Consider the following 12,155-nt stretch of genomic DNA (forward strand, 5'->3'; position numbering starts at 1 on the left):
AGAGTACCTGACACAGCAGGCTGGAGAAACACACAAGGAAGTGGAGACAGAATTATTCTATCTTAAGCTTGACCTGAATTAAAACCTTGCCGGCACAGGGAGTTCGTTAAGGAAGAAATGGGAATAACAAACACATCTGTGCTGATGGTGTTTCTAATAACACAATCCACAGTTTTGAAAACTGATATAATTGACAGCTGAATCTCCTTCTCCAGGTTAGAAAGGCAGGCCAGCATTTTGAAGCTGGCAGTGGATCTGCAGAGATACCATGCATGGGTACACTTCTGGGACAGAGCAGGGAACACACAAAGGCTGGAGTAGTTGGAGTGTCTTATTTCAGAAGACACATCTGTCAGGCTGGAATTTTGGTGGACTTGGAATAAAGTGCAATTGGGACTATTAAGAGAAGAAGCCCATAATGAATTTTGAATTAAACAGTGACTCTAATAGCTTCTGCCTAGTAGAGCAAGGCTCTTGAGTATTATGGTTTTGAATATAACAGTCATTCAGCAGTTTGTGTTTTGAAAAATTCATGAGTTGTTCACTGCAATTTGTGAAAGTGTTTGGGAGGGATTTTGTTGTTTTGTGTTTTTTGTGCGTGGTGGTTGTTTCTTTTTCCCTTTAAAAGTGGTGTTAATTGGATTGAGGAAGGTTTTGACATACGTAGAGCAGATCTGGAGCTAGAACCAACTTTATGTCCTCAAGCCATTATTCCAATGAACAAGCTGCTCTGTTTTGTTCCTGCTTCTACTGGAGAGAGCCCATTTTAAAGCTATGGCTTGAGTACTTCTTTGTAAAGGTCTCTTGCTTTTCCAGGTTTCAAGCACCACGTCTGTTTTTTCAGTGACCACTGTTCTTGTTCTTCCCTCCTGCTATTTCCTGCTTTTGTGTCTTCCAGAAAACAATGGCAGAATCAAGACAGCAGCCAAACTCCCCACGGCTCTGACTCTCTCTGGGCTGGTGGAAGTGAAGGAGGTACGTTTGTACTTATTACTTTCAGAGTTCTCTCGTGCTATTAACTAAAAGTAGACGAGGGCTTGATGGGTAGCAAAATGTTTAGCTGTGCTGGTTTACTGTAAATGTTTGTGGACACTGTCTGCCACAGTCTTTTGTTACTGCAAAGGTGGTGTTACTCTTTAGGGTTGAAGCTAGAAGGGAACCTGCCTTCTGTCACCACTGCTGGCTCACACCGTACTGACCAGCCCTTTGTGCTGTGCTGCAGCTGGGACTGACTCATCCTCTGTTCTGAGGGATAAGCAACTGGAGCCAGACACAACTGATTATCTGTGTTCACAGGAGTGGCAGATGGGGCATTGGAATAAGGTGGCTCAGCATGAGGTTAACCAAAGATCTTACATTGCAGCTGCGAAAGGAACCTCTGACCACAGAGGAGGCCCAGTCAGTCCGAGAGCACTTGGATTACCAAGGCAATGACCTTCTCATTGTTCAAATAGAAGGCAGGAAACCCAATTTTGAAGTGGGATCTTCAAGTCAGCTCAAACTATCCTTTGCCAAGAAAACAAGTCCTCCAGGTAAGGCATGGTGCATGCTGAACGTGGAAATTGCCCTCTTCTCAAGTGACCAGCATCCCTGTGGTAGGGAGTGCTACATAAATATCTGTGGAGTGGGGCTTTGCAAAGTTGTTTGAACTCTCTAGTTGCTGGAAATAGGTGGGGCAATGGCTGGAGTACTTACTGTTTCTTACTTTGTTTTGGCTCCAGGAAAACCCTCTGTGGACCCAGCTACTGCTAAGCTGTGGACGCTGTCTGCCAATGATATGAATGATGAAGAGATGGTATCCATTTTTATTTGTGAGACTTTGCTGTCGTTCTTTCTCTCTTCTATTTTTTTCTACTCTAGTTTCAGCCATTCCTCTTGGGAAGCTTTACAACTTAAGAGGTAGAAAAACATCCCCAGGGCAAAATGTCTCAGCTGCTGTTTGAGGTGTTGGGTGCCCACAGGTGTGGGGGGAGTGGAGAGAAAGGTATGGCTGAGAGGGAATGGTTGCAGTGCTAGTGCTACAGCCAGTGGGGTTTCTATGAATGTAACACAGCAATGTCATTCCCTACTAACAAGTCTACTTGTTGTGTGTTACCTTCTATGATATATTCCAGGATCTTTTGGACTCTGATGAGCTGTTGGATTCAGAGGATTTGAAAAAGCCAGATCCAGCCTCTCTCAGAGCTCCGTCCTGCAAAGAAATGGGCAAAAAGAAAGCCTGCAAGAACTGGTCAGTGTTGGGATTAGCATGTCAGTGAACCTCTTAACTGATAACATTGAAACCTTAAGATTGGATGTTCGTAAAAAAGATAGTGGGGACTTGCTGTTCTTCAAAACATAATTCCCTTGGTTCGTGTCCTTTCCTTATCTTGGCTATCTGAATGTAAATCCAAACACAGTGAGAATTGGCTAGCTGTGCCAGAACTGCTACAAACTACCATACTGATATGATCAACAGTCTTCTCAGAGGGTAGCTACACCATTTGTGCAACCTTCACTAAAATCCTAGTTCCACTGATTTTAAGGAGGAAGAGTTCATGTGGCAAATGCTTTAGAGTCATTTCCCTCTGGGTTCAGCTGGGGGAGTGTGCTAAAACACTTGTTTTGTAAACTGTGGTGTTGGAGAACAAAGTGCAGAGCGTGAGAGTCCCAGAGCCAGCTGTGTTGTGTGACAAAGTTGAGAGCTGTTGCATGCAAGCAGTTTTGGAGCAAGTATTATAACTTGTAGCTTTTAATCAGAAAGATGCAAGTGACTTCTTTATTTTCTACAGCACATGTGGCCTGGCTGAAGAGCTGGAACAGGAGAAGAAGAGCTCGCAGCCCAAATCCGCCTGTGGAAATGTAAATAGTCATTTTGTTTGTATATTGTGGTTTGCAGGATGCAGTTTGTGTCTGAGAACAGTTTTCTCTGCTGACTGCTGCCTAAAGCAGCTTACTGCTTTTAAAATACTGCCTGGTTCTGTGGAGGTTCCACCTTTACCATGTCACCTCTTAAAACAGCCAGTTATCTTGTGCCCATGTGCTCTGTACCAGTTCTCTGTGTGCCTGCATTGTGAGTGCCACCTTCACAGGAGTCAGAGTGGACAGTGACCCCGTACTTCACTTGGTAACCAGTGATCTCCTCGGGGAAGATCTCCTTACAGAAGTACAGTTATGGAGCTGCCAAAGCCCAGCACACAGCAGTGCCTAGGCAGAGCTGCCCTTCTGCAGGGCTGGGCTGGGAACTTGGTTCCTCTGCGTGAGTGCAGTGCCCTGTACCAGCTCCACTACCTGCTAAGCATGCATGTGTCCAGAGGTGGAAGGGAAGTGGTTTCTGTGCTAGCATATGCTGAGGAGCTGGTCATTTCTCTAGGTGGAAAAAACATAGAACAGGAGGCGAGAACTGAGAGTTGCCATGATGACAAAAAGTGTTTTTCTGTCTCTTGGCAGTGCTACCTGGGGGACGCATTCCGCTGTGCCAGTTGCCCTTACCTGGGGATGCCTGCCTTCAAGCCTGGAGAGAAGATCCTGCTGAAAGAGAGCCAGCTGCATGATGCCTAGGACAATCAGCTCTGAATGTCCTGAAAAGGACCCCTCTGCTTTTCCATCAGCCTGAGATACAGAGGTTCTTCTTACAATTCTCCTCATCCTCTCGAACTCATGCTCTCCAGCCAAAACTCCTCATGGGGAGGGACGCTGTGGGAAGTGACACTGCTGTGAGCTCATCACACGTAATCAACCTTGGGCTCTGTGATAATCCTTGGTGGCCAGTGGTCTTGTGTGTATTAGACTTCTTAATGTTAAGCCTCATTGTAGCTGCCTTGACTCGATACTGAGACTCTGGCTGTCCCAGCACATCCCACCAGCAGAGGGAAGTGGAATCATGTGTCAGATTGACCTTGTGTGCAGTGTACTTCTGCAAGCCCACATTGCTCCTTACTCTTACTTTACGTTGTGAATCAGCAGCTGTTGGTCAGCTCTCAGAGTGACATTGGGCTCCTTATATTTTTGAAATTTGAACCTGAAATTCTCTACCAGGTGAAGGTTACTCAGCAGCTCTGTTGCAAGTCAGGAGCAGCGAGTACTCTTTGCTGTGTATTCCTTGGTAAACTCTGGCAGGCGTGGTGGATTTCCAAGTGTTTTGGGGTGTCATCCCCCTCCATCACCTGTTTTCAGCAGAATGACAAAGACTCACTCCCACTGAGATAACCCCTGCCCTTAAGGCAGGGAGAAAATTAACCTTGTCCTCCCACACCTCTGACCAACAAAAACACAAGGGCAATCTGAGACCGTCGCCTCTCTTGGTGGCTATCAAGTGAGTTACCTGCAGTGTCCAATAAGTAAGAACATAGCAATAACTTCATTTCTGGTTGATACTGACTACTGTTTATTTATTTGCATTCTTACTGCTAATGAAGCATCCTCACAGGCGCAGGATGAGGGAGCTCTGGTGGTGGTGCTCTGTGCCAGGCTTCTCACCCAGGGAAGGAGAGGAAGAAAACCCAACTTGCTCTACAGGATGCAACTTCTTATCGTTGTCCTTTCTGAGTTGCACAATAAACTCACGTTAAGGATCTGGGATGAAAAGCTGTTCTGTTCTTAAAATAAATGTGACCAATAGTAAAGCATTTGTGTGAGAACTGGTATGAGTGGCATTTTAAACACGTGTCTCTCCTTTTACTTAGCTTCTGCTCACTCTCCTGAGCTTGGGGCCTTTTGGGCCTTGTGGAGCCATTTAAACGTTGGCTTGCAGAGTGCATCAAGAGTTGTTCCACTGAAAGCTTGACTCAAATACATGGTGCCCGTTAGGAAGAACGGAATCAAGATGTTTGGATTCACTTTTTGATTTGAAATAGATTTCAGAAAGAGGGCTTGTTCTGGTTGAGTAAGGAGGAGGCTTGCAGGCAGAGATGAGCGTGCAGGCGTCCTTGAGGTGTGCAAAGTGGATTGAGGGGCAGATGCTGCTGTGCAGTCTGTTGTGCTGTGCTTACCTGGGAGCCAGCAGAGACACAAGTTGGTGCAGTGACCTCCAGCATCCCTTCCTCGCCCTCCTCCCAAGTCCCTGGCTCTTGCTGAACAGTCCCCAAGGAGTCTCGAATCCTGTGATAAACCTGTCCAGCAAATCTGGGAGCGCTCCCATCTTGCAAGCAAAAGAAACAGGTAAAAAAGCTTTTACATGCCAATGACCTTTAGGGATTTTATTGCTTTTTTTTCAGCCTCACTGGCAGTGGAAGATCAGATCTTGCTATGGTCAGGAGAAATACAACTCTATCTGACAAAGCTGGTATAATCCTTCCATGGGCAAGGTGGTTGTAAGAAATGGGAGCCTGAAATGCTGTGTCTCCTGGAGCAGCAGGAGTAGAGCGTGCCTTCCAGAGCAGGGAGCAGAGTACTTCAATGGGAAACGTCCCAGATAAAGGCAGACCTTGAAGTGAGCTCCGCTTTCCTTTCGGGGGCAAACAAGATAAGAGAGGGAGGAGGTGGCAGAGGCATTTGTTTCACAATGATTCACTGGACTGGAATTTAAACAAGCTGGAAACACTTTTAGATACCGCTGAGTTCAGTTAATGATGGTTATGACTGTATGTATAATCTTGTTCTCCTCCTCAGACAGCATTGCTTGTCTTTGCTGTCTGAGAGGCCCCCAGATGGGGACAGACTTTGGCAGCGGGATGTCTGCTGGGTGGGACACTACTGCCATCAAGCTGGTTTTGAGGAGTATTTATCCTTTTAGTCCCCTTCCCTTGGAAACCTGAAGGTTTTTGAGAAAAGGGTGGATGTGGCACTGAGGGACGTGCTTGGTGGGCATGGTGGTGACGGGTTGGTGGCTGGTTGATCTTAATGGTCTTTTCCAGCCTTGATTCTGTGATTCTCTGCAGGTGGGTGGGATGCTCTGCCCACGGATTAAAAACCCCATTGCTCTGCAGGACAGAAGACAGCAAAGCCATGTGGATGAGGACAAATTAGTGTTTCTTCATTAGGAAGTGAGGAGATCCATAAAGTGAGCGCTCATTGCTTTGCGTATATATAGTTAATAGAACCCTTTTGGCTCTGTGAAATTGTGTTATAAATTGGAAGAGTGAATTATTTGCCACATACTGATACCAAAATGAGAATTTACTATTAACAAACGACCAAGGTGAGCCCTGGGAATTCATTGCCTGTCTTCAGTCATTCCAGTTACAGACCTGGAGCTGCAGCAAGCAGGTGGAGCTGCAGGGAGAAGCCCCGGTGTGGGTGCATGGATGCCTCTCTCCTTCCTGGCTGGCTCTGGTTGCGTGGTTTCCAGTCTCCAGCCACGCCTGAGGATTTTTGCTGGCGTCTCTGCTCTGCTGCCTCCCTCCAGTGGCTGTGCTCTGGCTCTCCTGCTGCAGGTCCTGGTGCACTGCAAAGCCCAGCGCCATCAGCTGCTGCTGCCAGCATCACCGGGGCTGGTGGCGGGCACCGCTGTCCCGGGGATATGGAAATGGTGTGGCTTGCTGTGGTTGCCCTCTGTGCAGAACCTGGGGGCATCTGGGGGTTTTGTGCCCCATTTCCAGGGCATCAGATGTGCAGGTTCTCAGGAAACTCTTTCTACACAGAGCATGGTCAGGCATTGGAACGCGCTACCCACAGCAGTGGTGGTGTTCCCGTTCTTGGAGGTATTTAAGATACAAGTTGACGGTGCACTAAGGGATGTGGTGTAGCGTTGGGACTCGGTGGGTCAGGCTGATGGCTGGAGTCATAGATCTTGAAGGTCCTTTCCAATCTAAATGAGTTTGATTCTCTGAATCAGTGGTTTCCTTGGCCTGAGCCATTTTCCTCCCCAAGTCCCTTCCTCTTCTGACCCTTCTACTGTCTCCTCTTACATTTCTCCACTCTGCTTCCCTCCTCCTTTCTCTTTCTGTTCTTCTTCCCCGAATTCTCTTCTGTTTTCTCTCCTCCATGCTAACTGCACGTACCTCTCTCCTCACCACATCGGTGTCCACCCTCACTTCTCCCCACTCTTTCCCATTTCTCCTCTCCTGCTTTTTGTTTCGGTTTGCTTTTCATGTTGTCCCTTCGCTCTGTCTGGGTTTCCCCACCGTGATCAGTTCCCTGCTTCATCCCATATAGGTTCCCATTGCCTTTCCCACTCTTGGCCACGGAGAGATCCCTTTCTCAGCGTGCCTCGGAGTGCAGGGAGCAGAGGTGGCAGGGCGTTGTGTTTACTATCACTCATTGTTCACATAGGCACCCATGCGTGTGATGTATCCCCTGCGATAGCATCTTTCTGAGAACTGAAATTCTGAGGCTTGGTTCTGGATTTAAAAATAACCAATCTGCAAAGGCAGTTCCCCGTGTTTCCTGCTTGCTCTTGCCAAAGCCCTTGAGATTTCAAGAGATTACCTCAGCCAGTTCCTCAAGTACTCATGCTAAGTAACTCCACATCTTTCTTGCTTCTCTACTGGGGTCTTTCCCAGTTCTGGCTTGCTCCTGTGTGTCCCTTCTGGAAACAGTGCCACAGCCTGACCCTACCAAGCTCAGGTGTGAGATAGAGGCAGTGCTCTGAATGCCTCTGCTTTCTGCAGGTCACACCTTTGTGGTTCCTCCTCTCGGTGAAGCAACAGGCCGAGCTTTCCCTCTGCCTTCCTCTTGTTTTTGATAGTTACACAAGCAGAGATAGTTACACAAGCACGGTCACTTTTTAAGTACCACCTCCTGAGAGCACAGGAACAGGAGATGCCAAAATGTAGGAAGCCAAGCAGGTGGGCAGGTGGCCAGCACTCATTCCAGGGTGCTAAGAGAGATGGCTGATGTCACTGCAGGATCTCTCTCAATTATTTTGCAATGAGATGGGTGAGCTGACGGTTCAGGTCCAAAGGGTTATAGCACATGGGGTTCCATCAGGCTGGTGGCCGGTCACTGGTGGGGTTCCTCAGGGCTCCATTTTAGGGCCAGTTCTCTTTAATATCCTTCATGTCGTCTCACCCACTTAGCAATGCTCCTCATGCACCCAGGGTGCCATGGGCCTTTCTTGGTAGCCGGGGCACGCTGCTTGCTCATGGCCAACTTGGTGCTCACCAGGACAGCTTGTTGTTAATGTCAGTTTGATGGATGCGGCGTTGGGACCACGTTCAGTGACTTACAGAAGAAAGATGAGAAGGGACAGGTAGTCCTGGCAGGACAACCTGATGTGGAAATAAATGGGAGAAAATGGCGCCTGGGAGGAGGGTTGGGGGGAGCACAGTGAGCTCTGCCCCCACAGGGCCACGTCTGCTAGGAGCAGGTTAACACAGGCCACGGCCAGCGGGAGCATCACTTCCTCTGCTGGATCTGTGTGCACTTCACCCATCCGTGCCGGGGACTGCGAGCGGCGGGGTGGAACCAGCAGCACACGTGGTGGGCTGTGGCGTGTCTGTGTCAGGGCCCAGGGCACGTGGCTGAGACAAGACCATAGATGGAATCAAGCAGCAGAGCGAGGGGATAAAATTGGGCTGAAGCTCACTTCAGGAACACAAGCAGAGGGCGAGCTTCAGCGTGAAAGAGGAACTGCCTGCGCTGGTGCTGGGAGCACGGGGCCTCCACCCACTTCCACCGCACCTGATTTGGACGCTGGAGGCTTTCTGGAGCGGTGGCTGAGGAAGAAGCCATGAGCATCCTGCTGGCGAGTGGCATCCTGACCCTGCTGCTCCTCGCCTGGCTGCCTGCTGGTGAGTGCAGGTGGTGGCCGTGCCCTCACCCTGCCTGGGGTGGGGTGGGGAGGTGGGGGGAGCGGGGCACTGCTGCCGCCCAGGGACCTGCAGGCAGCAGGGTGCATCTATCTGTTGGGAGTGAGGGATCACGGGGCTGCAGCACCAGCCCCTCCAAGATTGTCTGCAGGGAAGCTGCTGTCTCTCTGAGCTCTTCCATCCGTGCAGCAGGAACGCACCTGCGGGAGGTTTGGGACAGAGCTGCCTCTGCTCTTCCACCCGCTCTGTGCTCCTCCTGAAGCTTTTAACTCCCCTTAGGCACCAGCACCTTCACCGCTCCCTGTGCCCAGCCACAGGGACACCAAATGGTTGGGGCAGAAGTAAGCCTGCAGCCTGGGGCTGGCGTCTCAGGGCTTTACAGGGAGGATGTGGGTATTTCCCAGCACAAACCCAACCTCCGTGCTTCTTTTTTTCTGCAGGACTCGTTCAGCAGTCTCCGCACACCATCAGCGTGTCCTTAGGGTCAAAACTCACCCTCCAGTGTCTGCCCTGCATGGAGATGCGCAGTGCTGGCAAGTGGGTGGTGTGGTGTAGCACTCAATACAAAAAGGATGAGATGGTAGGGAAAGTGGAGACTCATCTACATGGGGAAAATGCTTCTTCCAACCTCACCTTTACAAGCGTGAATGAAACGCATATTGGAAACTACACGTGCTGGATGAGCGTCTTACCCTGTGCGGGTGGTGAAAAACAGCAAACCTGCCCATGCAAGAGCTACAATGCTCCCAGCACCCACTACAAGGGTGAGGCAGAGACAGGGAGCGGGCTGTGCGTGGTGGGTGGGATGTGATGGCAGCTCAGGAGCACCAGCTGCTGGAGGGGGGCACAGTTAATTAATGTGTGTTTTGCGAGCAGCACGTGCTGGTGGGATATGTCTGCTGCAAGGTACAGCCACTCACCATTTTGTTTCCTGCAGAGCTACGTGGCCAGACAAAAACTTCAGCTGTTGTCCTGCTGTGCATGTTCGTGGTCTGGCTAGAGAATAAGACCATGCACGTGAGGTGGGGGGCATATCCAGTGCTTCAGGAGAATACCTTGGAGTACTGCAAGGTAGAACACAGTGACGCCAGCCACAGTGGCATGGATGCAGCCAGCACAGAGCCCACTGTGTGTGACATGTCAAGCAGAAGCTTCACAGGTGCTGAAAATGCCACCCAAGGAACAGTTCCCAGTAAGTGACACCACTTCCCCCAGTGGCCACTGCCTCTGTCTGGGTGCTCACACATATCCCTGCTTCCAGGCTCTGACCCCGAGACTTCTTCGACCCGTGAGCCTCAGACCCACGAAGGTGAGTCCCTATGGCTCCAGGAGGGAGCCGAACCTGGAGCCTGCTGTGATGCAGCAGCTCACACGCATTCCTGTGCTCCTCAGATCTCATAGCAATCATCTACATGTACGCCATCCCTGGATTAGTACTCGTGACTCTTTTCTTCCTGCTTTGTATTTTGGTGTGCCTGTGCAGAAGGAGCCGAAGGAATGCTAAAGGTAAGGCTGAGCCTGGGCTACGCCGCTGTGAGAGCTGGGGAGCACCTTCTCCATGGGCTTCTCGGCTGAAACGAACCGTGGGAAACCCCAGCCATGCAGGTGTTTTCTGCATTAAAAATAACGGCACTCAACGTTATCTGTTTTAGGAAATCCTGAAAGCAAGCACGCGGCAGAGATGAATCAGCTCAGCACGGTAAGGCAGGGAGAGCTTTTCATGTGCCATGTCCTCCCCTCCAGCAGAAAGCACTGGCAGGTGAATGCCGGCTGAAAGGGCTTCAGAAACCATTTCTGAGCAAGCCAGGACAGTGGGAAATAACTTGTGCCAGTCCCTGGGTACGTGCTCTCCAGAATGAAGAGCCAAAGGCTCTGCTCACTGCTGTCTTCCTCTGCAGCCTCCCCCGGCGCCTCAGACCGAGGACGTGACGTATGCGAAGCTGATCTTTGAAAAGACAGGAACAATACCTGCGGCCTCGGAAGTGGTGTACACAGAAATAAAACCGCTACAAAAGAAGTAGAGAGTCGGGGATGGCCACGCTGCTCTGCAAAAGGAAGGTCCCTCAGCAGGAAGAGTGAGAAAGGAGGGACAAGCAGCTTGTGACATGGCTGCCTGGCTGTGAACCTCGAAAACCAAGCATTTGCTCTTACTAAGTGCAGTCTTGGCCCCCAAACTCTTCTGCTTACCTCAAGTGGCTGCACCACCGCGCTTTACACTCCCCTGGGAGAAGCCAGCTCTCTGGGTTGGAAGGGTCCCCCTCGTCCTCCTGCAGAAAGGCCCCATCGCTGGTGGGCTCTTCCAGCCCAGTGCTCCGTGCTCAGCACCAGCACTGCACAGCGTGGGGCTGCCCCGACCTGCTGGTACTGGGGTGAGTGGCCCTGGGAAGCTCTCCTGCCAGCACTGGGCAATGGATGTGCTGATGCTGAGGGTGGTGACGCACTGGAACAGGTTGCCCAAGGAGGTTGTGGATGCCCCATCCCTGGAGTCATTCAAGGCCAGGCTGGATGTGGCTCTGGGCAGCCTGGTCCAGTGGTTGGCAACCCTGCCCACAGCAAGGGGGTTGAAACTTGATCTATGAGGTCCTTTACAACCCAGGCCATTCTATGATTCTGTGACAGAGCCCTGTTGTTCTTGATTTCCTCACTATGTCCAGATCCAGCATCTGCTGTGATGGATTTGGCTCTGCTCTGAAACACAAGGAGCAAGGACAGAAAGGCATCATTTGCTTTGGAGAGGTCCAGCATGGATACAGCCGAAGTCCATCAGTGATCATCCACCTTCCTGATGGAACCCTGTTCACTGTAACCCACTGAGCCCAACCCATCAGCCAGCTGCTCACCATCACGTTGTATTTTTCTCTAGCTCTATGCTGGACATTTTGTCCAGAAGGATACTGTGAGAAACAGTGTCAAAAGCTTTACCGAAACCCAAAAAGCTAACGTCAACCAGCTTCGCTTGGTCAACTAGATGGGTGGCCTTGTCATATGAGGAAACCAAGTTAGTTCAACAAGACCTATAGAATATATATATGTATATATAAAATATATTTTCTCTCTTCCTTTTCTCAGTAAATAGTTTATATCTCAACCCACAAGTTCTACTTTGTTTTTTTCGATTCTCTCCCCCGTTCCACTGGGAGGAGCAGGGGTGAGCCACCTGCAGGGTTAAACCACAACAGTCCCTGGGGCTCCAGGGGTTGAGGTAACAGCAGGCCTCTGACCAGAGCATCTTAACACAGGGTTATTGTGGGCGTTGCGGTTGTCACGGTGTTATTTTTTTCCATTGCTTTCAGAGTTCTTTCAGAATCTCTTCTTGGAATTGCATTATTTACCACCTAATGTGCGATATATGTCCCCTGCTGTGTTTTTTGTCATCTCTGGATGAGGGGTTGAGGTTGTCGCTTTGCTGTACTGTGTGGCCTTGGCTTATGAAACGATAAAATTGCTGGTGGGGATACTAATCTGGTGCTTGTGCTCTGCACTGCA

At 50.0% G+C, this 12,155-nt stretch overlaps 1 protein-coding gene across 2 annotated transcripts in view; it reads left to right on the top strand.

Moving 5' to 3' along the window:
• CIAPIN1 (cytokine induced apoptosis inhibitor 1) overlaps positions 1-4,607 on the top strand; it is a 6,648-nt gene extending 2,041 nt beyond the window's left edge. For both annotated transcript variants that reach the window (XM_021408085.1, XM_021408086.1), the window contains exons 4-9: positions 899-975; positions 1,364-1,532; positions 1,722-1,795; positions 2,115-2,230; positions 2,772-2,841; positions 3,430-4,607. In XM_021408085.1, the coding sequence (XP_021263760.1) occupies positions 899-975; positions 1,364-1,532; positions 1,722-1,795; positions 2,115-2,230; positions 2,772-2,841; positions 3,430-3,540 (617 nt within the window). In that variant the 3' untranslated portion in view covers positions 3,541-4,607. The remainder of the gene's footprint in view (positions 1-898; positions 976-1,363; positions 1,533-1,721; positions 1,796-2,114; positions 2,231-2,771; positions 2,842-3,429) is intronic.

Source organism: Numida meleagris, chromosome 10 (genome assembly GCF_002078875.1).
Source record: "Numida meleagris isolate 19003 breed g44 Domestic line chromosome 10, NumMel1.0, whole genome shotgun sequence".
Classification (NCBI taxonomy): domain Eukaryota; kingdom Metazoa; phylum Chordata; class Aves; order Galliformes; family Numididae; genus Numida; species Numida meleagris.